The sequence below is a fragment of the Notothenia rossii genome (genome assembly GCF_949606895.1).
Source record: "Notothenia rossii genome assembly, chromosome: 11".
NCBI classification, from domain to species: Eukaryota; Metazoa; Chordata; class Actinopteri; order Perciformes; family Nototheniidae; genus Notothenia; species Notothenia rossii.
Genome location: NC_136910.1, coordinates 20,340,215 through 20,366,821, shown reverse-complemented (window position 1 = coordinate 20,366,821; position 26,607 = coordinate 20,340,215). Strand labels below are relative to the sequence as shown.

At 39.1% G+C, this 26,607-nt stretch overlaps 2 protein-coding genes across 2 annotated transcripts; both read right to left on the bottom strand.

The window, feature by feature from the left end:
- Positions 1-365: 365 nt before the first annotated feature.
- On the bottom strand, positions 366-18,132 carry grb7 (growth factor receptor bound protein 7). Its single transcript, XM_079657416.1, has 15 exons — positions 17,908-18,132; positions 14,519-14,693; positions 13,463-13,580; positions 8,066-8,222; positions 7,077-7,198; positions 5,974-6,048; positions 5,081-5,218; positions 4,552-4,662; positions 4,263-4,361; positions 4,042-4,125; positions 3,816-3,932; positions 3,170-3,227; positions 2,982-3,069; positions 1,838-1,931; positions 366-1,723 (listed from the first exon to the last, which is right to left on the bottom strand). The coding sequence occupies exons 1-15, from the start codon at positions 17,957-17,959 to the stop codon at positions 1,577-1,579; spliced, it is 1,635 nt and encodes a 544-aa protein (XP_079513542.1). The 5' UTR covers positions 17,960-18,132; the 3' UTR covers positions 366-1,576.
- Positions 18,133-19,950: 1,818 nt separating this feature from the next.
- On the bottom strand, positions 19,951-26,396 carry arf2b (ARF GTPase 2b). Its single transcript, XM_079656900.1, has 5 exons — positions 26,238-26,396; positions 24,696-24,853; positions 24,128-24,238; positions 22,033-22,157; positions 19,951-21,826 (listed from the first exon to the last, which is right to left on the bottom strand). The coding sequence occupies exons 2-5, from the start codon at positions 24,841-24,843 to the stop codon at positions 21,665-21,667; spliced, it is 546 nt and encodes a 181-aa protein (XP_079513026.1). The 5' UTR covers positions 24,844-24,853; positions 26,238-26,396; the 3' UTR covers positions 19,951-21,664.
- Between the last annotated feature and the right edge of the window lie 211 nt (positions 26,397-26,607).

Below are 26,607 nucleotides of genomic sequence, written 5' to 3'. Positions count from 1 at the left end.
TTAGAAGTTTAGAGGGGTTGACTATGGACAGATTCCCCAGCCAGTAGTTTTGAAAAACTATGGAGAGTTCCAGTTTATAGTACTGAATTATTTGAATTATACAGCAATGTATTCACACTAAATAGTGTTGGATCATTTTAAGGTTCAATTAATGATTCGTTTCTGACACTCTTGTGAATGTGTTTTCCCTTTTAAACATTCTTTCACATAATTAGTCATTCAAGGTGTATTTTTCAGTTGCAGATTTTACGTTTTTGTATTTTTCCAAATGTAACCTTGAACTATAAGTTACGTTCAATCAAAACTGCTGGCCTGATTCTAGTCCTATAAATAGTCTTGGTTTAGAGTTAAAACAATAGACAATATTTACAATTTAAGAAAAAATATTTATTTAACATATAAAACAGGTCTGAAAAAGGCACAAACATTCAAAGTGTATAAAACTAACTTTTGATTTAAGACAAAAAAGGGTGAAAACAGTAAGCCTAGTACTAGATGAATTATAATAATAATGCATATCTTTGTAGACAGGCTAAGAAATGGACCTTCATTATAAAAAGCAAACAGTAAGTGCAAATATTTAAAGTAAAAGAAAATATGATCAAACAACCACCAATCAACAAAAAGGTCAGAAATGCTGGATTTTACTGCTGGAAGGAGTTAACTGGCAATAAATCAGTAATTAGATATTAAATATATGAAAATCACTGCTAACTGCTAACTTTATTCTATGTTTGTCTAGACTTCCGCTTTGCCGACTATTTTATGCTAATAAGACTTTAAAAGGTTAAACTTGCTCACCTTTTTAGCCAATATCAAACACCAAAAAAGAAACGTCCTAAAAAATATTAAGATATATCCATCTAAAATAAAGCGCCGTCATAAAGTCTTAATTAAAGCTTTCTCCGGTGGTAAAAAACACCCTGATAAAACCCTTCCATGTTATATATTTGGTTGTTTAAACACAAGAAACTGCTGTCCCCTTCACCACCATTGTGCAAACGTAGCATTGAAAGTACTTAAAGTTTGTTCTAATTAAAACATCAGATTGTTTTTAAGGCACCAACAAGAAAGTTACAGTCCAAAACTTCACAGAGTCAGTGGAGTGAAAATTGACATGCTACATCATTGCAACCTGGGGCATGTTCATGATTACAACACTCCAAAAAATACATGTCTTACACTGCATGGCTGAAAAATACGAGTTCCTCTTCTGAGTGTTGACTCGGAGTGCCCTCTGGTGGCCACATTCTCTCAGTCCTCCAATAAAACGTCCTCCTGCATGCCCTCACACCTCTCATCACGTGGATCTGAATCAAAGTGCACTAAAATAAAAAACGAACCACTGTCTGGATGTGTAGCTGGAATGATTTAAAAACTAAAGAGAGGAGGGGGGGCTCCCCAGGAGTCTTAGAAACCTGATAGCGTTATCACACAGGTACTGCTGTACCAACAGTCTGCTCTTTATCAGCTGTGCTTATAGGGTCAATAAAATCCAAAGACTGACAAACATGCTTTTGAGGTCGAGGTAATATAAAAGGATCAACAGGGCAGAGGTCAGGAGCTGTAAAGGGTGTCACAGCGCTACACAGACGCAGGGGTGTTTGAGGCACACTGGGAGGATGCCCTTGTTGATTTGGTGGAACTCCACCAGCTGCAGGAGGTCTATGAAGAGAGTCAGCCCGTCGTCCATGGTGAAGTACTTCCTGCCTCCCTCCTCGCACTGCAGATAATACAAAGACAATTATAATAAAGTACATATTTAACACACTTTGTAATTGCAAATACAAATGTGTTGTATCTGTAGTAGAATGGAGTTTCTTTGAGGGGAACTCACAGGGATCACCAGGTAATGTTTGGTCTTTAGCTTGTAGCACAGCGAGAGGACGAAGCACTGGGCGTGCTGCTGGCTCTCACGGATCAGGAACATCCTACACAGAAACACACGTGCAGAGAAACAGTTCAGATACTAACTTACTTTAATACACTGGTCCGGGTTTATTACGTAAAACTAGAAAAGGTCACTCAGTGCAGTAAAGACAACAACCAGGCGTCTCCCTCTACCCTCCCATTAAGGAATGAAATCTCATACTCTGTCCTAATTCACATTCTTAGTGAGTGCATAAGTATGTTAACACTGAGAAGTACGGCAACACGGAACACTTCTCACCTTCACTTCACATTTTAATTAACGTACCACTGTACTTTTGTATAATGAAGCCACTGTTTATTTAATTTAGTTGATTGAGTAGTACAGTATGTACCGTGATCAAAAAAATGTCAAGCTAACTTGCTAGCTAACAACCGGGAACATCACTTCCTGTGAGGGCACAGCAGCTGTTTAGGATTCTAAACAGCGCTACTTGGTTGAAATTCAAACACTGTGCAAGTGTTAACCGTGTATGACATAATAGTATATTAAGTGACTTATCCAAATGTATATAGAGCATCAATCTATTCTCCCTCCCAGCTCCCTTATAATCAAACTGGATGTATTAGTCTTGTAACATAACTACATTTAGTGTTTCAGTTATAGTGTATTCTACTGATATTTCTTTTGAAAATGAGACCAAACTTTTGTACGGCTGTCACTATTTGAGCAACGACAAAAATGACCTGCAGGGCCACTGTAAAGATCAGTGGGTATAGATGCAGCCCAATTTAAGCCCAATCCAAGTCCCTGCTGTGGTGGATACAGGTTTGAATCCTGCCTGAGATCAATAAAGCCTGTGAATCTATTTAATCTTCAGCATGCAGTCATTAATCAGCACAAACAATGTGTAATTAGTATTCAGAATAAATGACTAAATAAATAAACAACTGCAAACAGACAGACACACCCAATCAAACACACTATCTACCTCTAGGTTTACACTGGGCAGAGATGAAATGAATTCAACTTGGGTTTTGGTTCCATAAGAGAGTTTTTGAGACCACACAGGGTTTAGTAAAAGGGTCTCCCCTGCAGTCTCTCCACTCACCCGTCCACCAGGCCCTGCTTCTCTATCAGCCGCTGCGTTTCCTTTCTGGAGATGCCACCATGAAACCACGGCTGGGACTTATGGATGGCTACAGACAGACAAAAAGACGGTAAACATCAGAAAAGTGAGAGGGGACATGTATTTCACATTCCACAGGTGTGATGTATTGTCCTCTCATGTGGACTTACAGGACGGTCTGGCGGCGGCGTTGGAGTTGGGCAGACTGCACCTCAGGGCTTCTCTCCTCTGCACCAGTGGAAGAAAAAAAATCACATTCAGATATTTGTGGATGTTTTCTACATCCTTACATTTTAGCTTTTTAAACAATCCTACATGATTTCATTCTCTATAATCAATCCGTTGTTTGGTCTATAACATTTCAGAAAAAGGGGGAAATATTTTCCCAAAGCCCAGAATGACAACTTCAAAAGTCTGTGTTGGTTTGTCCACAATCCAATATTTAAACACTATACTGTCATAGAAGAATCATGAAACTATTTTGTATATTAGATAAATGTTGACTTTTTTTCTTTCTTTAAAAAATTCAAAGCCTGCAACAAAGAATCAGAGAGAGTCAGCCTGTGATCAAAATACCTGAGTAGGGTCGGAAAAAGATTTTTTCCCACACCATCTAGTACATGCCTCCTCTCAAAATATAGAAATATAGAACTGCAACCTCTGATATATTCCACCAGTTTTATCATATGGTGAAAAATATGTTTATAGGAAGTAAGTTACCATGTGATGCCTGCCAACTCTTGCATAAAAATGCAAGAGTTGAACTGTTTGTATTGTTCCCGCTCAGCAGCCATGACCCTCCCCTCATGTCCTCACCCTCCAGGCTTGCCCCTCCTCCCTCTCTGCACTCTGGGCCTCCGTTGGGTTCTCGATGACCCGCCCGCCGGCCTTGCCCGAGAAGTCCATGGCCACCAGGCTCGCCTCGGACTTTGACTGCTCACACAGAGAAACAAGCAGCGTGTGTGAGAAGAGAAATGTGAGACGACACTACACAATGATTTCTCCTCTTAATCATATCATGTGACATGTCTGATGATCTCACTTTGGCTTCTGTGAGTTTGCTTCCTTCCAGGATTTTCGGGGCCGACTTGGATAACTGGTAGTTGCACTGAAGCTGCTTCCCATACTGCGCACACACAAAATAAAGGTTACTGCTATACTCAAGGATGATGTTCTACCAAATTGTATTATGTAACCAGCTGTTTTTTCCCATATACTTAAGTAAATGAAAAAGGAAAAAGGAAAAGGAAAAAGACAGGAAACCTTGAAGAGTCTGAAAGCAGATGTCCAGCACGTTCGAGTCTGTTCGTTCTCAGCACACAGGATCTTCAGGTCCTGAGTGCGCACAGGGTTCTTGGAGGGCTGTACAGACACACACACACATAGTACACACAGCTCCTTTGAGATTTAGTTTTCACAATTGTCATTAAATGCTAAGTCCATTTGATAATTTAAATTTTGAACAGTTGATATTCTACATTCTTTATGAGAAATGTGACCAAGCAGAGGCAGTTGTTAGACATCTAAAATCCCATCTCTCTGAAGTGTTTACCTTGATGCAGAAGGTGAAGTCTGTAGGCGCTCCGTACAGTTTACGGCTGTTCACCACTGTGTACACGTTCAGATCGTCCAGATCAGCAACATACTGAAGGTGGCGAGGCTCCTGTTTGATCCAAATGTTATTGAAATGGCAATATGGACTAGTACAATTCCCAAATCAAAGGAAGCACAATATTTGATCAAGGTTAAACATGTGTTAAAATACCACTTGAATGCAATATTGTAGAGATGCAAAGATATCCCGGCCTTCAAATAATAATATTGAATATATATTCAATATGCTGAAAATTCAGCATATTGAAATTGCAATATCAGCGAAAATAAATGGAACATGTTTTTTTTATAATTTTAATTAAGTTGCTGATAGAAGTGTTCCTCTCACATGATTTGTCCTTTGTTTCAGACTATGATGAATGGCCGGGTTGTGGGTTTTCATAGATTTAAAGAGATTTTCTTTTATAAAAAAAGTGTCATTTATCCATTTAGTCTGCGCTTATTTATTCATAATGTTTAACTCTGACCTTGGAGGAGCCTTTGGTGGAGCAGTAGAGCCCGGAGCGGCGGAGGAAAAAGTAGACCTTCTTCCAGGCCTTACGACTGGGCTCTTTGACCTGCAGGAAGCCCTGAATCTCCGGACACGTCCCGGACTTCAGCAGGTTCTGAGGAACACAAGGGATCAGAACAGTGAGCTGCCGTTGTTCTCAGGCTCGTAATGCACAAAGAATTATGTATGAAAAAGGAAGATTGTGTTCATAAAAATGTATGAACACAATATTTTATGATATAGAAATAAACTGTTGCAAAACAATTATTTCAAAATATATGCCCTTGATTTAGTTTTTTACATGAAAATAAATTATTTCCTAATTTTTGATCATGCAAGAGGACCTTGTTTTTGGTAAACGATAATATTTGTCCGATATGTGTGTGTAGGGAAACAAAATTGGCATGATAAACAGTTTGAACCCATCAAGGGTTGAAACAGAAAATATATTGAGTCATTTTTTGTTATTGATTTATTCTTCTAAAAATGGCCAAAAACGATCCGTCCCGAGCACAGAGAATGTTACGATGTGTCTTTCTTTTATACCTCTGTAAACAGATATTTTTTAGTTAGCCAAAACTCTTTTTTGTAATATTCTTATATTTTAAAGAAGAAAAGACTAATACAAAAATAATTTTCTAGGCAGTGTTCTGTAAAATAAAATGAAGCTGAATACATATTCAGTTAAGTTATCACACTTTTAATGAATAAATAAATATGGCAATTTATAGAACTTATTTAAAAATAGATACCTTTGCTTTACCAGCCTTTGTGTCTGAATAAATATAATTAAAACAAACTTTAAGCAGACAGGTCCACTGATGATTACCAGTGTTTCTACATGAATCTGTGTGATTTCAGCAGGTTTACCTGAATGAGCTCTGAGGACGTCATGTCCTTGGTGACATCAGCGCTGTCTGAGATCATAGTCTCTGGGAAGAAGAGCTGAGAAAGGAAGCAGAAGGATGTCATCATAAAACCCTCATTGAAAGACAAGGAAGCTGCAGGATTCTGCTTTTGACAGTGATTATCCTGGAAATGCAGATTAAACACATGCTCCTTTGTTGGAAACCTGATGAAACATCATTACATACAGTTCGGACAAAGCCTTAAATAAATGATCAGCCATGCATTGTTAGCCACCTGTGCACAAAACCAACAGGTGTCACATTTCAAATGTGCTCGGAGTGAAACACAAGGTCGTTTTGGTGTCTTTGTTTGCATACTGTATGCACCTGGATGTGTTGAAATGACTGTAGAGCTTTAAGAGGACATTGTGCTCATTTTCAGGTTATTATTGTATTTTGTGCCTTTACTGTGACATGTCTCCATGCTTTAATGTTCAAAAAGCTCTTTATTTTTCTCCTACTGCCATACTACCTACCTCTTTTCACCCTCTGTCTGAAACCAGAGCCCAGTCTGCTCTGATTGGTTAGCTGGACGGCTTGGTTGTGATTCGGCAACCACTTAGAAATGTCCAGCTAGACTGGCAATCAATTGATGAATCAAGAAAATCAAGATGATTTAATATTAAAAATAGTTAAATAATTTACAGCTATGAATGACTTGTATCCTGTGGTATGCATTGCTCCATGACACATGGTCACAGTGTAGGACACAATTTATGATTGAAATGCAGTGAGTCCATGATTAAAAATTCACTTTAATGCCTTTGGAGGCAGTGAGGCATACTCTAAAGAAACACCAGTGGGAGGATCATCAAAACCAGTTTTTAATTTCAAGTGTCACCTTTGTTTAAGAGCACAGGCTCACAGAGCAGATCTGATGTCATGAAATACCTGAGACATGAAATAAGCCTGTCTGCGGCAGCACGCAACCCGCCAAGGACTTTGTTTTTTAGTAGTTATATAAAAGCAAGTGATGTAAATGTGTTCCCTCTTGTATTTTGTATTCTATTCTCAGAGTTGCATTGTTACATTTTGAGCTTTAAAAAAAGGCTGTGTGCTGCTTACCACTGGCTTCCTGAAGAACTCGTACTTGGCGTAGTTCTTGCAGAAAACAAGCCTTGTGTCGCCTTTGAGAGACCAGGTGGCCTGAACCTCCACCACCACCTCGTGGTCCTCCAGGCATCTCTCTGAGTAGACAGGAGAACATTTCATAAAGTATTCTTTACCATTTAGGAGAGGAATAGTTCACCCCAAAAAAGTATAACTATATGTATATCAATTACTCACCCCATTTTACCTTTATTCTTTGAAGGTAATTAAGTATTTCACACTCCCCACCTGCCTGAAACACATCCACTGGACTCTTCCTTTTTTTCTTCCGTAACACAATGACATCACTTGGTAACACTCATTTTTGGGCATATGAGCATAATAGGGTCCCTCTAAAATCTCACTATTTAAACTGGTGTCAATTAATTACATTCATTATTTAAAAATAATTTGAAAAAGTATGGTATCTCTTATTAAACTGTCTTCAACACCAAAGTACAAAGCCGGTATAATAGTTTTATGTTTGTCTTTTTACTATTCTTTTCATTAGATTTATTTAGATTTTTCCGTCAAAAGTATAAAGTAAGTGGAATTTGTATATATTATACATTAATAACTGACTGACTTGAGCCTGTGTCATTTCAGTATTGTCTGTATTTGTGAGTGTCACTAGTTTGTCACTCATTTGTCAAAAATACGTAAAAAAACTCAATAAAGATATTGTTTTAAAATAAGGAAATCATGTGTTCAGGAAGAACTGAAGACTTGGATTAAACTGCAAGAGTATTGTGAGATATGTTGTTTTGATGTTGTTGGGTTTCACCAACTTCAATTCATTACGTTTTTTGATTCTCAGCCAACCATGGAGGTATGCAAGAACCTGTTATCTTACATTTTCTTAATGAATTCAAACTAACCCAGGGTGAGTAATTGGTATACAAATGGCCATGTTGTGGGTGAAGTATTCCTTTAAACTTTATGTCTATCCTACAGCTCAGTCGTACCCAGGCCCAGGGTGGGATAGAGCTCCAGCAGAGCCCAGTTCTCCTGGTCGCTGCAGTGAGCTGTCTGCACCAACATGTGACACACCTCTCTGGCTGTCGCTGCTCGAGAAACCCACACCGACCTGCTGTGGCTGTCCTCCCCGTACACCTTCACCAACTGAGGGAAAGGAGGAAGATATATTCAGATCATTAGAGTAAAGGAAGCAATAACCCATAATTCAAGTTGCCATGCCAAGAAATACATTCATTGTAAGGCTAGGGTTGGGCCATATGAATACAAATCAATTATCAAAATATATTTTTTGACAAATACCTTGATATTGATATTGTGTCGATATTGTTTGGTTGACAATTGATGCTTTTGAAAAAATGATTGCACAATGAGAATTTTGATAAATAATCATTAGATCTGAACAGCTAGATCATTCAGAAAATGACATTCATTAACTGTACTTCAGCCATTAAAACCAGGGAAAGACTTATTGCGATCTCTCATATCGACTTAGAGAATATCTAGTTTCATATCACTTATTGGTCATCAACAAGAAAATCCAATATCACAAAATGATTGTTGTTTCGACGATATTCAAATAAACTGGTGATAGGTTTTCTATTCGAAGCAACTGTTGACCAACTATAACTATGAAATAAATGACATTTAACTTGATCCTTCTGACATATAGTAAAGTAACTTCAAAAGATTCTAAATCTTCTTCAATTATATCACACTGGTCACTTAACAGCTAGTTGACATGTGTAGAGGTCATCTCATGTATTAAAGTGTTTGAATTATTTTTGATAAAGCAGGGTTATTCTTGATAACAGTGATAACACTTTTCACACCTGGCTTTGGCAATGCTTCAAAACATGAGACAGGAAACCAAAATGGGAAGCCAATAATCTGTCAACTGCACTGCAGAGGCAGACAGTCGCTGGCTCCGAAAAGAGACAGCCTGTCATAATTTTAGATAGAACTGTCATAAAGTCATAAAGTTAACTGGAATTACATAACAGGTTGTTACTCGGAGAGACGGAAGATGAGCGGTACTAGGGGGGGGCAACAGGGGCCAATGCCCCTGTAACACTGAGCTTTGGAGGCCCCCCTCCAGAGAAATGTTATGATGATACAATTTGTGATATTTATGCATCGAAGATTAAGACTAAGAGAATGAGAGGAATCGCTTGGCTTTTTTCCAATAAAGTAATTTAATAAATGTGTAACTAATTATGTAACTAAAACAAAAACCAATCATGGAATTGTATGTTTTTCTGTTGTGAGCTATGACTTTATACTGAATGCAAAATGATGAAATCTTGGTTACTGTCTTTGTCTCGGTGTTGTTGGTAGGGCTGCACAATATGGAAAAACAAACTAATTGCGATTATTTTTGACTGATACTGAAATTGCGATATGTATTACAATTGTGCAGGGATCAACCATTTTTGAATGATAATTCTCATTATAATAATTATGATTATGAAAATATATTAAAATGATCATGGTGTGATTTAAAAAAGAAACAAGTGTCAAGCCTTCAGAATGTGATTTTTAGGCTATATTGCACAAGCTGATAAAGCGATTTAGTTAAATATCGATTAACTGTGTAGCCCTAGTTGTTGGTATAGAAATATACCATAAACCTGCTTAAGAAAACCTTTTTAAAGTAATTTTCTCTGTTCCCAACTGTTTTTGTTTTTAGATGCTTTTTAAATAACTTATCTTTACCAGGATGGTTCAAGGATCAAGGTTCTTTATTTTGTCATACGAACATAGCTACAGTGTAGTTATGCAGATGGAATTCTTAGGTCACAGGCTTCTCCAACATTGCAACACAAAACACAGATAAACAGAAAAATATAGTGCAAGTAAATAGTAATATAGTAAATACAAAAGAAAAATAGTTTAAAAAAGTGAAATAGTGCAATAAGAGTCTATATGCAAGTTATTGGAATGATATATTAGATAAATAGATAAATAATTACTAAGTAGTAGATGAATGTTATGGATGTTGTTTCAACAGTTCAGTTGTTTAGCAGTGTTATTGCCTGCGGTATGAAACTGTCTCGGAATCTGGAGGTTTTAGTCCGGATGCTGCGGTAACGCCTGCCAGACGGCAGCAGACAGAACAGTTTGTGGCAGGGGTGATGGGGGTCTTTTATAATCCGGAGGGCTTTCTTCCTGAGCCGCTGGGAGTAAAGGTCCTCCATGGATGGCAGCTCCGTCCTGGTGATGTTCTGTGCAGTTTTCACCACCCTCTGTAAAGCCTTACGATTGAGGGCGGTGCAGCTGCCGTACCAGGCCGTGATGCAGCCAGTCAGGATACTCTCTATGGTGCACCTGTAGAAGGTCAGGATGCTCTCTATGGTGCACCTGTAGAAGGTCAGGAGTCCATATTGAACCTCCTCAGCCTGCGGAGGAAGAAGATCCGCTGTCAAGCTTTCTTGGTGATGGTGGTGGTATAAAGAGTCCATGTCAGGTCCTCAGTGATGAGTCCATGTCAGATCCTTAGTGATGACTCAGGTCCTCAGTGATGAGTCCATGTCTGGTCCTCAGTGATGAGTCCATGTCAGGTCCTCAGTGATGAGTCCATGTCAGGTCCTTAGTGATGAGTCCATGTCAGGTCCTTAGTGATGAGTCAGGTCCTCAGTGATGAGTCCATGTCAGGTCCTTAGTGATGAGTCAGGTCCTCAGTGATGAGTCCATGTCTGGTCCTCAGTGATGAGTCCATGTCAGGTCCTCAGTGATGAGTCCATGTCAGGTCCTTAGTGATGAGTCAGGTCCTCAGTGATGAGTCCATGTCAGGTCCTTAGTGATGAGTCAGGTCCTCAGTGATGAGTCCATGTCTGGTCCTCAGTGATGAGTCCATGTCAGGTCCTCAGTGATGAGTCAGGTCCTCAGTGATGAGTCCATGTCTGGTCCTCGGTGATGTGGACACCGAGGAACCTGAAGCTGCTGACTCTCTCCACTGTAGTCAAATTAACGGCGATGGGGCGTGACCCTCTCTCTGCTGCTTCCTGTAATCCACAATCAGCTCCTTGGTTTTGCTGACGTTGAGATGGAGGTTGTTATCCTGGCACCAAGATGTCAGGTTTTCGACCAGGTACGCGGTCTCGTTGCCATCTGTGATCTGGCCGATGACGGTCATGTCGTCAGCAAACTTCACGATGGTGTTGGAGCTGTGTGTGCCCATGCAGTCGTGAGTGAACAGGGAGTAGAGGAGAGGGCTGAGCATGCAGCCTTGAGGGGCTCCGGTGTTGAGGATCAGGGTGGAGGATGTGATGTTTCCCACCCGCACTGCCTGGGGTCTGCCCATCAGGAAGTTCAGGATCCAGTCACAGAGGGCGCTCTTGAGCCCGAGGTTTCTTAGCTTGATGACCAGCTTGGAGGGCACAATGGTGTTGAAGGCTGAACTGTAATCAATGAACAGCATTCTCACATATGTTTTCCTCTGGTCAAGGTGTGAGAGGGCAGTGTGGATGGTGAGGGCTATGGCGTCGTCTGTGGACCTGTTTGCTCTGCAGGCAAACTGCAGGGGGTCCAGAGAGTCAGGGAGGGAGGAGGTGATGAAGGTTTTGACAAACCGCTCAAAGCACTTCATTATGATGGAGGTGAGTGCTACTGGGCGGTAAATGAGGCTAGTGATTTTTGTCTTTTTGGGGACAGGAACGATGGTGGAGTGTTTCAAACATGTGGGGACTACAGACTGCATCTAATCTAAGCTATAAAAAGGGACATTGTTAGGAGAGCTCATAACTCTAAGAACTGTCCCTTCCAGATGATAGGGGCAGCCATGCTTGCTGAGTGCCTGTGTTTCTGCTGCTGAGGTGAAATGGGTGCAGGTTATTCGTGGGTCAGGATATTCCTCAGAGCGTGCTGCTGTCTGACACAATGTCTGGATCCTGCAAGCTTTAGGAAAACAAACCTGCCCGACCAGAAACCTGCGGCCGTCAATCAGCAAGTCCTGACTGGTTGTGTGAGTGCCGACGTCAGGACTGATAATGGCTGAGTATCAACCGGAGGATTACAGGGGAGGAACATTCCTTCAGTTCAATATCCGGTCAGTCCACTTTGACTCCCCAGGGGGTTTTATTAAAAAGCAGAACATATGTTCCTTTTTAGTCAGAACAGTTTCTTTGCTTCATACAAAGCTGAATGAGACAACAGTGGAGATAAATAAATATGTTTTGTAAGCCAGGAGGCGATGCGATGGACGTGAATGTATTTAATATAAGCCCAGTAGGTAACTTTATTCATTACAATTAAGCATGATTATTAAATGGTTGTTCATTTCTTTACCACGGAGAAAATCAAAGCAAGATTACAGCTGAGAATATACATTTTAAATATTTATTTCACTAAATGATTGTTGTTTTTTTAAAATCTTTATTATTATTTCACATTTTATTTCATTCATTAGTGTTACCTGCGGTGCAATATTTGCAGTGCACTGCTCATGTAATTCTTAAATGAAGTCTTATTGTGTAAGCATCTTCTTGTATCCTTTGTATTATGTCAGGGAATTTTAATAATATAGGCGCCACTAAAGAATACACTTGTATAATACAGGGGCATATGAGCGTGATTAAAGTAACACAACAATATATAAAAGTCGATGTTTTTTCTTCCATTTCTGTTCGTGACACACAGGAGACAGTGTGGCACGCCGCTGTCATTAGACATGTCTATTCTGGCAGTGCATGTTTGTCAAAATAAGACAGCGCAGTCATGGCAACACGGTCGTCCTGTCAGTCACAATCATAACCGAACTTCATCTGAACTATTAGAAGGCAAGTTCAGACACATTAAAGGGATCCAGCTGCCAGAGCTTACAGGCAGGTGTGATGGGGTTAACACTGTAGCTGTGAGTTGTCCAAACAAATATATGTGAGAGGATCAAACCTGACGTTATCTTATTTTCTTGACATCCATTCATTGCATGAAAACCTTTGAATCTTTAAAAAACAGCTCACAAATATATAGTACAAAAAAAAAGGATCAGCATTTCCCTCAAACAACTGGTCACTTTAAGTCAAACTAATAAATAGTAGCCCACATAAGTAATGGAAGCAAAGGAGCAATACTTTAAAACATCAGAAGAGGTAGTGACTTGCTGGCTAGATATTGGAGTCAAATAAAAGAAACACACACAGATGTTGTAAGCTAACTCTGCGACAGCTGGCCAACTTTCAACAACGCTCCGGTCCCAGATGTGTACATAACTTTTTACTGTGCCCGTCTGCAGGGTGATTTAATCTTCTTGCAGCGTTTTGTATTCGCAACGTCTCGTTTATGTAGACTATTTAGACATCTTAATCCTGAGTCACACTGCAGTGTGTGAAAATATAAAACCATTAAAGATGCAAAAGACTTGCTTGCCAACAAGGCTTTGAACTTACATGTTTGTTACTGGACAGTTGTGGAAGGGAATTATTGAGCACTGGAGACTTGGAGGGGCTGCACAGCTCTGGAAAGGGGTTGGGTATCGAGGAAGAGAAGTGCTCTAAGCCTTTGGGCCTGGAAACAAAGTTAAAAAGAACACAAAAAAAGGTCAGGAGCAGCCAAGATCATTTGCAAAGAAAATTATTTTACCATACAGTCACATGCTATACAAGTGGTGGTGGTGTTTATTGTTTACAAATCCCATGAGGAGACCAAAACAATATCTACTGACAAGTGTTTTATCAATGAGAAACACCATATGAGTCCAACACACTGTAATTTATTAAACCGACGCTAAAAATATTGATGATTGCACCTTTACAGATTAATGTCTTCAGGAGGAACTAATGGGATGGGGTGATCAACTCAGCAAGTGTCAATAGACAGGCTTACACATGTTTGATTTGGTTCTTTGTTTTGATTTCTTTTTTACAATAAGAAAAAACTAAATAATTTCAGCCTCTTCAAGGTATATGTGTGTTTCAAAATCAAATGCTTGCACTTGTCCACATAAGAGATCTTTTGTGTATTTGGACTTCAGACAGAGAGTAACAACACTTCCCTATCTTGGCTTGCATTGGCTAAATACAGCATTTGGTTATATTGTCAGAGAACAAGCCAGTCACTAGATAATACGTTGTAACAAGCTATTATGTAAGACACAGGGAAGTGAAACAGAAACAAATCTCTTATCAGTCACAAAAAGTGTAGAACAAAGGCACATTTAAGCATGTGTACCAACACTAGTGGAATGGTTTCCTTGAAATGCCATATAGAAAAAAAGATGTTCCTCCTTTCAATGCTTTTCCATATGCCTAGCCCCGATACTCTTCCTTGAGTTGTCTTACCAGAAACTGCTGTACACGTCAGAGGACTTTTGGCCTGAAGTTGAGTCACATACTTGGGTCAATACGCAAGTTCAGAAGACTATTGACTCACTTTCTGCATGCACGTTAATATTGAGTAACCAGTGAGTAATGCGTTCTGCCTGTGTGCACTGCTGCTGGCTGTACCTGATTACGGTGATCAGGATGGGTTGGGAGCGCCGTATGGAAGGAGACTCAGGTACCAGAGGAGCCAGGGTTAGGGTGGAGCTCCCCAGTAACGTTTCTGCTCCATCGGACATGTCCTTCATCTCCGAGCCCTCAAACACCTCTGTCCAGGGACCTGCCACTTCCATCATGTTACCTGAGGGAAGGAAGATTCATATTATTAGACCTATGATATTCTAACATAAGCAACCTATTATAAGTGTTGAAACTAAGAATATTTGTAGGAGTTTTAGGAAAATATATAACATTTTATGCAAATGTATTTTCCTGTAGTATTTTATAAATGTGTTTTGTGCATGTAAATGGTCTGTGAAGGCTTAAATCCCCAAGTTCCTCTAAAGAGGGAGTTTCTTTCCCACACACTCCCCTCTTTCCTGAAACGCCTCCATTGTAGTCCTTTGTTTACTTCAGTAACATAGCTACATAACACTTGCGATTCTATTGGCTAGCTGATATTACATTGTACATGATATACTAAGGGGGAGAACATCTCTAAGTGATGGACCAATCACAACAGAGCCGGCCAGCTAACCAATCAGAGCAGACTTTGGTTTCAGACAGAGGGTGAAAAGAGGTGGAGTATGAGATGATAAGAGCTTTGTAAATAACCCAATTTGTGTTCTGTGAGACTGAAGGGGATGTTGCATTGTTTTTGTTTCTTTCATTGCATTTTAAATGTAATTAAGGTTAAATTCCTGTTTTATTTAGATGCTTTTATTTTGAAGGCGAGTTTACGTTGTTGACAGGAAGTTGTTGTTGCTATAGAAACAACGTGACTGAGAAAAGTATCTTCTATATATAACGACGGAGAAAGAGAATAATAAAGTGTATGGTTAAATGTTAGCACCCCCCGAAGAGGCACAAGCTCTTATGTTGACTCTGGAGTTTCAATAAACATTTAAATCATCAGTAAAGTCTACGACCATATTTCGGAGGGATATGCTACAAGCTTTTTGAACATTAAAGCATGGAGACATGTCACAGTAAAGGTATATGAGCATAATAGGACCTCTTTAACACATAACTAGCGTTCAAAATATTCGAATTTTGCAGAAGTGTATGTTAAGATTTCAATTTTTAATAATTTTGCAGCCCTTCTCCCAGGGTACGTCATTAGATCATGTGACTGCAGCAAGTGTTTTTCTAAGATAAGGATTTCTAAGAGCACTGCAATATGTGAGAGAACGAAAGTTGTATGAGAGATGTATTATTAAATTGCGTGTAATATCAGCTCTAAACTTAATAAATCCACACCCATAACATATTAATTTGCACGAGAGGTTTGTCAGACAACAACACCAAGTGATCGTCCTAGTTAATCCAATTGACATACTTTCTCATAAAAAAAATTCTATGTGCAACACTTGTTATGTCATGTTGAAACATTTCCAGTCTGTGAATTTCCCATTCTACAGTGACAAATCAAATGTTCACACTATTAACTTGAACACGCACTGTGTGTGTGTGTGTGTGTGTGTGTGTGTGTGTGTGTGTGTGTGTGTGTGTGTGTGTGTGTGTGTGTGTGTGTGTGTGTGTGTGTGTGTGTGTGTGTGTGTGTGTGTGTGTGTGTGTGTGTGTGTGTGTGTGTGTGTGTGTGTGTGTGTGTGTGTGTGAATTCAGGTTTGTAATATTTCTCTGGCTCTGTGCCACCAAAGTCTATTTTCAGTAACGATAGTGTGACTCAACAGTGTTGTTTTTAATCGTAGCATTGTCTGTCATGTGATCAGTCATTTTATCATTGACGCAATTGTTGTTGTCACGAAAAGCCATCTCTAGGTGTGTAGTTTGACTGAGGCAGCACCAACATAAATACTTGCTCAAGACAAGAGTATCAACTGCAGTTTCAAATTTACCAAGTTGAACACCAAGAAGAATTTGATAATTGATCTTAATGATAAGTGAATTTGTATTCATTTCTATCCTTCAGCCCCATTTAAAATGCCATCAAAGATACAAACACAGAATGCATGTTTTAGAGGCACAAAGATTTCATCAGGATGCAGAATGTTTCCACACAAAACTACAGCTGCAACAATTGATCAATTAACCAATCAAAATAACCAGCCACATCTCAAACATCTTCAAGTTGGAGGTTTCTCAGTTTTATTTCTTATTAAACTGAATATTGTTGGGTTTTGGACTAACAGAATCAGATACTAAATTACATTTGACGTGAAACTCAGTCAGGTGGTTTTTTCTATTGTGGGCATGTAGAACAACTTTGTCTCTAGGAGCTCTAGAGAAAAAGATAAAAGTAATGGCCCAGATGTTAGGCTGCAACTAACAATTATGTTTGATAACCACTTCATCAACTCATTATGTTGTCAACGGGGGGGAGACACATTCTACAGATGGCCAGTCCGTCCCTGAAAAAGGTCTATGCACACGTCATTATTAATAATAGTAATACAAATAACAGTGTTTCCCATACATCGTTATGTCTCACTCATTAAGGCGAGACACGGCAGGCAAAAACATCGTTTTTCATTCACTGGTCAATTTTGAGATGTTGTGCTAGTTTGATTCCATAACATGTTTTCTTTCAGGCTTTTGGAAGGAAAATGTACAAAATACACATTTAGGTGTTTATTTTACTTGGCTATAGTTTGTCTATTTGCGGTGCCCCTACAAATAGAATCAAATTATGTGGAAACCACTGGATAATAATAATACTTTTTTAATTTTTAATTATTTATCTTGTATTTTTTTTAATCATCTCGCGACCTCCCCTCGGGAACCCCTGGGCTAAGTTGTCACATAGTACAAACAAATCATCAAATCATTACAGTCTAGATAGAAGCTTGTATCAGTGAATATTTGTATATGTATTTATACGTGTACTAATTTCAATGAATAACCAAAATTGCTGACAATACATGTTAGTATAAAATGTTGTTATTTGACTACAGCTCATTGAGTGACTAACAGAGCTTGTGAGCTGAAATAACTAGAGTTAAATACAAGTCCACAGACAGAACACTAAGAGCTTATCATGTGATGTAATAATACATTCATGTTATTTCTCTGGAACATGAGTCTCTTGTTTATCTGTAAACGGAGGGTGGAAAGGACTAACTACTGGTAGTTCTAAAAGCCTAAACTCTAGTCTAGGCTAACACAGGTGTTGTCAAACAGCGCCAAAACGTAATACTGAAACTGAAGAAAATTACTCACCTTTTCTCATTAAAACTCCTTTGGGATGAAAACAATTTAATTAAAATGACACCGAGATAAAGAACAATACGGTTAACTTCGGCTACAACATCTATTTGAATAAACGTTATATTTGAGGTTAAAACCAGCCTGCACCTGTTTGGGCTAGCTTGTTAGCAGCACAATGCAACACTTACCTGTAGACTGTGCGTTGTCAGGCGGCAGGTTTTCAGCTGTCTGCCATTGCATTAATGCCAAAACGTGATGAAGGACTTTGTGTCTGTTCTTATGTGTGGCCTGTGTGGCACACGAAAACAGGATGCCGCGCCACTACTAAAGTGCCAACAACATTATCTGAGTGTAGAGGCGGAGGGAGGGCGGAGTCTGTCCGTCAGGTGTGCTCCATAAAACCGACCCCCTCCTTCACTGAGCCGCTGACACCGTTTGTAGGTGAATGGGTTCGTTTACATCATAATATTTATGGTGCGCACCATTCGGGCTCATTTAGGCCTACTCCTCATGTAGCCTACTATTATATTTTATTGCAAAAAGTAATTTATTAGGCCTACCTTTCCTCAAAAACGGTTTTGAGTAACGTGTACTTTATTTGACTGTTTACACTTGTAGGCTTTATACTTCAACTCTCCAACATTCAGAGGCCAGAGGTACTTTTTTACTGCATTAGAACTGCATTTATTTAATAAACTTGAGTAAGACATTTATCTAGAAAAACAATGTGGAATGTAGAGTGTTATCTGGGAAACCCCCACATGATGGCAGTGTTAAAACTAGCGAAATAGAATTGTTAACAGATTCACTTGCAGTGCTACAAGTATGATGGGCTTTGTTCCTCTCCCAAATGGCCTAATAGGGCCCCTTTAAACATACCTTGGTTGCAAGTATTCGTCATGCATTATGCTGAGGAAAGGCTTCATAGATATCAGCACCTGGACAGCATGAATGACACTGGCAGATTTGTCATGGTAAGGCAAGGACATGCAAGCCACATCCATGGCCTATCATGTTTTGGCACAGGTTTTGTAATGTAATGTAATAATCTCCACACCTTCACAATGTTGGCTTTCTTGCATTACGTAAGCATTTGTGGTGATTTAATCTTCAAGGTTCATTGACATTTATTTACATTTGAACTGGATTATGGAAACCGCAAATATTCAGTTTCCTCGCTTAATTTTTATATAAAAATGTGCACTATAAAAAAGCATTCATCATCATGATAAAGAAATATGAGATGCACTATTATAACTATTAATTCTACACAATGACTACTTTACTGGCTTTATCTAACGTCAGAAATGGCTTTATCTAAAATGAGTAGCTTGATCTAACATCAGTTATATTTTTGCTTTGACCAGGATCAAAAAGATGTGTAGACTTGTGATAGATGCTATTTGTCCCCCCCAAGTGGTAGAGTCTGGTTAACTGGAGAAAGACAGGTGACACAATTGTTTTTCTTTACTTGACATGTGTGTTTCACTGTGACCCGAGTAAAGTTTAACTACAAGTTCGACCTGGGTTAAATGTTTACTGTCCTGTGAAGCTCCAGAAGAAGGAACAGACACATAACAGCAGCCACATTCAATGAGGCTATTATTATAACAATAACATCAAATTTAACCCAGATGCAACATTTCTACATCAGCATGTTTTTATGCAGGACAAAGTGGAAATTATGCTGACTCGTGCAATTGCCAGATCTCCAAATATAAAGACATTTTTAATCCTACTAATTATTAAATTCCATGAAATGTGTCATTACAATTTGTTTTAGTATTCTATATCATGCTAGTTACTTACTATAATTTTACTCCACTACTTTTCAGTCATATGTAAAGCGTCTGAGCATTAGGAAAAGCGCTATACAAATCCCATGTATTATATATCTATAATTATAAAAAGGTATTATTTTGGGGTATTTTGGTCTTACGCAGTACATTTGAAGACACATTTGGCTCCATGAAGTTGTAGTTTTAAAAACACATTTAAATTAAGAGATTCTTTTTAAAATGTCCACTACAGGAAAGGGAAGACCCAAAACGGCCCCTTTAAGTAGCATTTAGAATGCAGGACTTTTTCCTAGCTATGTATACACTGTAAATATACTAAATATACCTTTTCCATCAATAGTAGTTGACAAACCAAAAGGTCATTAGTCATGCAGGTATTTGGTATGAAGCAAAGAATGTATGTCATTGACATAAAACACTTTAAGCACACAGTTGGATCAAATCATGTTTATTAATGTGTTCAGGAAATCCCCACAGAAACAGTTTACAGGGGAACGTACAGATTTACAATCAGTCTCAACAGAAGTGCCAGCTTAACCCCCGTGGTGCGACACTGAGAACGCCTGCTGAATCTCACGGCCAGATAACTGCACACCCATTGCCCTTTAACAGGTCTACCACCAAGTCCTTCAGCTCACTAGCGAGCCTCTCGTTGAGTATGTTGTTTTTTTCAGTCATGAAAATGCAGCGCTTTAATATGTAGTAGCCTGTCAAAAGCTCAGTAATTAAACTAGGTTTCCTCTCTTTACGTCTGAACCATTCACAGTTAAAGAGCCTTCATATTTGGTGCCAATCCTTCATCCCAACCAGGAAAATTACACAGCTGGATGCTTTCAGATTTTACAACTGCCAACCGTTGGTGAGAAAAAAAAGAAACCTCTTCAGGCCCTCAAGGATACACTACTTTCATATACAGGATTTGTCATACTGCTCAAATGCATTTGGTTCAGCAGTCAAAGAACAAATAGAAATGCTAAAACTAGACACAGAAAAAAACCACATGTAACATCTCTTAAAGGAATAACATGTGAAGCGTGTGAATGTCTCAGTCAACCGGCTGAATTTTGTGAAATGCCCAACGCCTTGATTTTGACCTACATGAAGTAGAAACACTGTCAGAATGATCAATTGTACTGAAAGTCATCTTCAAAGTCCAATTAAATCCAGGAATTAACTGCTAGCTACCCGATACATTTGACTATAATTGCATACATTTGATATCTTTATTTCAAGGTACATTTTAATTTGTTAAAATCGTTGGCTTGCTTTGTGCTTCACGGTCTCGCTCGGTGGGGGGGGGGGGGGGGGGGGGGAGAAAGGTAGTGTTCATTGGAGAACCATTGCTAAGAATAATCTGTAATATTCCAATATAATAATAATAATAATAATAATAAAACAAAAACAGCATGATTTTCAAATGACACCAGAATGATCGAGGATGGGCGTTGTATTTTTTTCTTCTTCTATTTTTAGACTTGCTTCGACCTGATACAGGTTAAGATGCAATTTACTGAATCTCTTACTGGTGGGTTTGAGGTTTCAAAATCAAAAAGAGGTTAAAATGAACATTTAGCATTCAGTCTACATCAGGTGAACATTTCTAGTTAACATAGATATATACTACAGGGGAGGGGGGAGGAGAGCTTGCACCCTTGCTCTTTCTTTGCCGTATGAAAACCATGCTTCCTCTGGAGAGTAAGGGTGGGGAGAAGGGGCCGTGCAAGACTTGGAGTGGGGGTAGGCTGAGTGGGGTAGAGGCTGAGTTTGGTGGATGGAGAAAGGGGGCTTGAAAACCAGACTGCTGATTCCACAGGAGGTGTGTAAAAGGCACGCCAGGGTTACTCCCAATCCCAGCCAACATACACAGAGACGCCTTCACACCCACGCACACACGCACTCACTCGCTGAACACACAAGGTACACACACACGCACGCCCACACACAAGCAGCACAGGCTAGAGCCCCAAGAGTACTGACGAGGGCGGAAAGCGGGGAGGGAGGGAATGAAGGAAGTTCTTGAAAGAAAGAGCTGAGGTTTGAAGAGTGGGTTAAATGGGAGCGAAGGGGGGCCTGGATCCGGTGCTGCCGCTGTGTTGAAACAGAAAAAATAAACAACAAACAAAAAAATCAAAACTGGTGGAATGGATCATTTCTGGTTCTTCAGCTGGTTGGAGAGCCAGTCCAGGCCCTCGTACAGGCCGTCCCCGCTGGTGGCGCAGGTGGCCTGGATGTACCAGCTGCGCTGACGCAGGGCGTGCAGGCCCAACTTGTCTGTGATCTCTGCGGCGTTCATAGCGTTGGGGAGATCCTGGAGGAGGAGAAACGGACTGTCATTATGAAGGGTACAAAAGCAGATACCTCAAAATGTAACAGGGAAGAAAAGGGGCTTATAGGTAAGGTTTAAAACATTTAAGAATTAGCACGTGCCTCCAGTTTTAGACAATTTGAGACTCTCAATCGCAGGTTAATGGTGAAATATAGAAGATACCCTAAGACACAGAAACGTGACCTCACCTGTTTATTTGCGAAAACGAGCAGCACAGCGTCTCTGAGCTCGTCCTCAGCGAGCATTCTGGACAACTCCTCCCTCGCCTCGTTCACTCTCTCCCTGTCATTGCTGTCCACCACAAAGATAAGCCCTGCAAACAAGAACCAAAATCAACTGTTAAGACCAGTAAAAACATGTATCCATATAAAAAGTTGTAATGCTCTTATTTATCTTCTGGTTCTAAGGCATCTTCTTCTTACAGGTCAAAATGCTGTGACTTTGTTCACTCTATAATTCATTCGGTACAAATTGTTCCAGCTGCTCGACAAGCCTTAAAAATAGATAAAAATTGAAAATGTTGTGCATTTCCAAACAGTGTGGTTCGAACATGATGATTATAAAAAAGGCATCAAGTTGCCTACATTGTAGAAGTGTAGAAAAAGAAGAAATCAACTCGAAATGTATCACTTAGTAACTGCAAGTCTGTTGAATGTGACCATTTTATCAAGCAGAAAACATGAATCATGGTATCTGACAACTTCAGACTTACACCTACAAATATTGTGAATGCAGCATTTTAAAAACAGCGTTTTAAATGTAAGGAGACTCCCAGTTATAGTATAAAATCAAACAATTAAATACTTTTTTGACCATAAAAAAAAAAAAGGAAATTCATAGTTGGAGATTAATTAAATAGTTGAATAAAAATCAATAAATCTTTGCAGCTCTAAAGCCATTAAGGATCTAGTAAGTTTTGTTTACACACATCTCCTGATCTGTGTGCCAACATGTTTGCACATGTTTCATCATCTTGTAGATTACTCAAAGCAAACAAGTTATTAATATAGATGCAGTCGTCACTTCGACAACACTAACCATCTGAACACAGCAACACTTTATTACATTTGAGAATATGTTAAAGATATCAGTAAACAAAATAATCAATCCATCTGTTGTAACTTCGTACATGCTGCCCTTCTTGGCCAGGTCCCTCTTGGAAAAGAGATTTTAATCTCAATGAGTCTTTTACCTGGTTAAATAAAGGATATATATATTTAAAAAAAAAAAAAAAATCAATACTTCCTGAATGTAAGCAGTCTAACGCCAAGGAGTTTTTCCCTTTGGTTTTTGAAAAAGAACAAACTGACACACTTATTGTTTGATGGTTTTTAACTCTCTTTTAACAGCTTCCCTCAGCCATTTAGAGTGTGATTATTTTGGTAAAAGCATTAAGACATTTGTTTCCTACTTGTGACCTCTTTCTTGGCTGGTGTCAACAAAGTGTCTTCTTGTGAAAACACATCAAGGATTATTATGGGCGTTATTATGGAGATGTATTAGCAGTCCCACCAAATGTGGCACTCAGATTATTTGAATATGTTTAAGAAGGTCTGAAGTAGTATTTCCTTGGACATCTTCTTTAGGTCAGAGAAATACCAACGTTCCTTTTCTTATCATTTTAATCATATTGTGTTGGCTGAGATTTATTTTGGCATCTCCATGCTGGAAAATCCTTAAAGTAAAGGCTGGGATATTTTCCAGTCAGCAGGTCAAATAGCCTTCGTATTTATTCTGGAAGATCAATTCAGCATCTTTATGTTCTCGAGAAAACACTAAAGTACTCAGAAGTAAGGCATGTTGTTTTTTGGACTATACTTGGGACTGTTTTTGATTAATGATGCTGTATTTAACTGTCATTACCACTGGGATTCACACGTTCAATTTCACACTCCGATGCTCAGTATGCAGATGGTGATGTTTGTTGCAGCTGGATTTTTGTTTGGTGCATTCAAGGAAAACGGGGAAAAGCTAAAGCAGTACCAAGGGCTGAAATCATAAAATATTTCTGAAAGAAACCACTTATTTTAAAATCTATAACAAACTACCAGTCCAGTTGAGGATGTAGTAGGAGACACTCCACAGTGTCTTTGCATATTCTGATTAATTAAATTCCAGGAAATAGTAGAGGAGTCACACGATAAGCCCTTTGTGATTGGACAATAGCATATGAATCACTGGTTGAATAATTGTTAAGATCATCTTTTTTATGCACCAATGAGGCCACCTATAGGCAGTTATGTTCCCTGACAGTACTGCATGCTAATATAAAGTCCCCCTCACCTTGAGTGTTTTGGAAGTAGTGGCGCCACAGCGGCCTGATTTTGTCCTGACCGCCCACATCCCACACTGTGAAGCTGATGTTCTTGTATTCTACAGTTTCAACATTAAAACCTGGACAGAAAAGGAGAAACATGGATGAGTCACATGTATGATGATGATCGAAACATTTGTGTACATTTCAGCTTTCAATGCCAATAGTCGTCATGTCTGATATTAAAAAGCTCAAATCCAAAACAATTAGTTCAGGTTTGGTAAGCCGACATCAAATGTCTTCCAAGTCTTTTTACAAGACAGTTTGTTTTTATTCTAATGTTTACTATTCCATTTGGGAATCTTTCTAGTAAAGAAGATTGTGTTAAGAAAACATTTTTGTTAAATGTAAAAAACTGGGCAAAGAGTGAAATTAAGGTATCAGTCCACAACTTGTATTGACACAATGACGTATGAATAATATATAAAAAGGAAATACACAGAACTATACACCACAACATTTGAAAATAAACCCACAAAAAAACAAAACATTTTAAATGTGAGCAACATTTATTAATACGATCGAAAATATCCATACCAATGGTGGGAATGGTGGTGACTATCTCTCCAAGCTTCAGCTTATAAAGGATGGTTGTTTTTCCAGCAGCATCAAGCCCAACCATAAGAATCCTCATTTCTTTTTTGCCAAACAGGCCTTTGAATAAGCTTGTAAATACATTCCCCATGGTGACGAAGCTGTCAAAGTAGAGAAGGAAACAGGGTTAGGAGAGAAACACTTAGTGTTTTAGTTTCAGTATAGTATATGCCAAAAGGAAAGGAGGAACCAAAACTCTACCAAGAAGATAATTCAGACTGTATACTGGTGGTAAACTGGTAAAATTGTGGTATTGTTTGACAGTTTACAATAAAAAAAAAAAAGAGATTTTAAAAGTGATTAAAATCCAGCTAATGCATAATTCCCAAATAAGCCATTCTGCATAATGAATGTTTGGTACATAATGTTTATTTTTCAAACCGGTGCTTTTGAATGGACTTTTTATCCACTTCTAACTAAGTATTTTAACACTTTTGTTTAGTCACTTTTTCTAGTAAAATATCCACTTTCAGCACTGCAGATCGATGGCAGCAGTATATTTGGCCAAGTAAAAAGGTCAATTGTCGCCGACCCTGAAGGTGGCAAAATAAATATAACACTGTGGGAACTAAAGTGAAATGTTTGCTTAAGCTAATGGTTAAACGTTAATGTATGGTTGACGTTAGCAGCCAGCTCAACATCAAACAATATTTGACGTGTCTCTGCATTATTTTCACGACGTCGTGTGATTTATACAGCAATCTTGATCATAATACGATTAAAAAAAAACATAGCAAAAGCAGCTAGATTGTTATCCCGGATAAATTGAATGGCTATCTGATCACCAGATAAGAGAGGCCTGTTCCAGCTGGTCACCTCTATCCCTCCCTATGTGCACTAGCAGGGATAATGTTACTGTATGTGAAAGCCGTCACAAGACGCTAACTGGCTAACAACACCTCGACCTAAAGGCCTACGATACAACTACGTTCGTGTCAATGCGGATGAAATGTGCGAGTTATGGTGTGGGGACTCTTTTAATATCTTAGATATGTTAATAACCGGAGTTGGATGGCATAATCTGGTTTCTAAAACTCGAACAAGTTGACCGTTATCATTACTAAGGGCGGATGCTTCAGCTTGTTAGCTTGCTAGCTTATGTTAGCTTGGTGCTAGCGGGAGCGACACCATTTTTCGGACGGGAACGGTCGAAAGAGCACCGCCGTTTAAATAATTCGGTGACGGATTGTAAACATATTTAACCTCGACATGCTTTGAAAAATTGGCCGGTGAAATTTAGGTCAAGTATTTTGTTAAACTGACAGTGACAGCTCTCTGATCCGACGGTTAACGTTACAGGAACTGCCTTTAGCAAGAAGGCTAACGTTAGCTACAGTTAGCTAAATGCCGCGTCACAGTAAAGAGAGAAAACCATGACGTCGTGTTTAACGCGGGAGAAAAATAGTCTTCCGTACAGAGAAACGTTTAATTCACACAATGTATAATTTTAAAGCACAAAATCAGCACGTAAGTGTGGGTTATTACCTTCAGAAAGACAGCTTCTCGATCTTTCCGTTATCTTCACTGTCACTTCAAAATGGCGTCTTGCGCAACCAGGGAGACACCGGCGTAGAGGCACTTCCCAGTATAAAACCTGCTCCAATCACAGTGCAAATGGTGTAACTAATAACCCGCCCTCTGTTGTCCTTTTGGCCAATCACAGCGTCGACAGATTCCTGTGTGCACATTGCACAAAATGTCGAGGAAGTGAACCGCACACAAGTTTATTCAAGTTTCAGACAAAGTGAATAACAAGGATAAGGATTGACTTTATTGTCCCACATTGTAGGACACTTGGCATGGGTTTAACTCATGCTACATCCATAAAAAACAGGAACTGAGAAACAAATTCAGG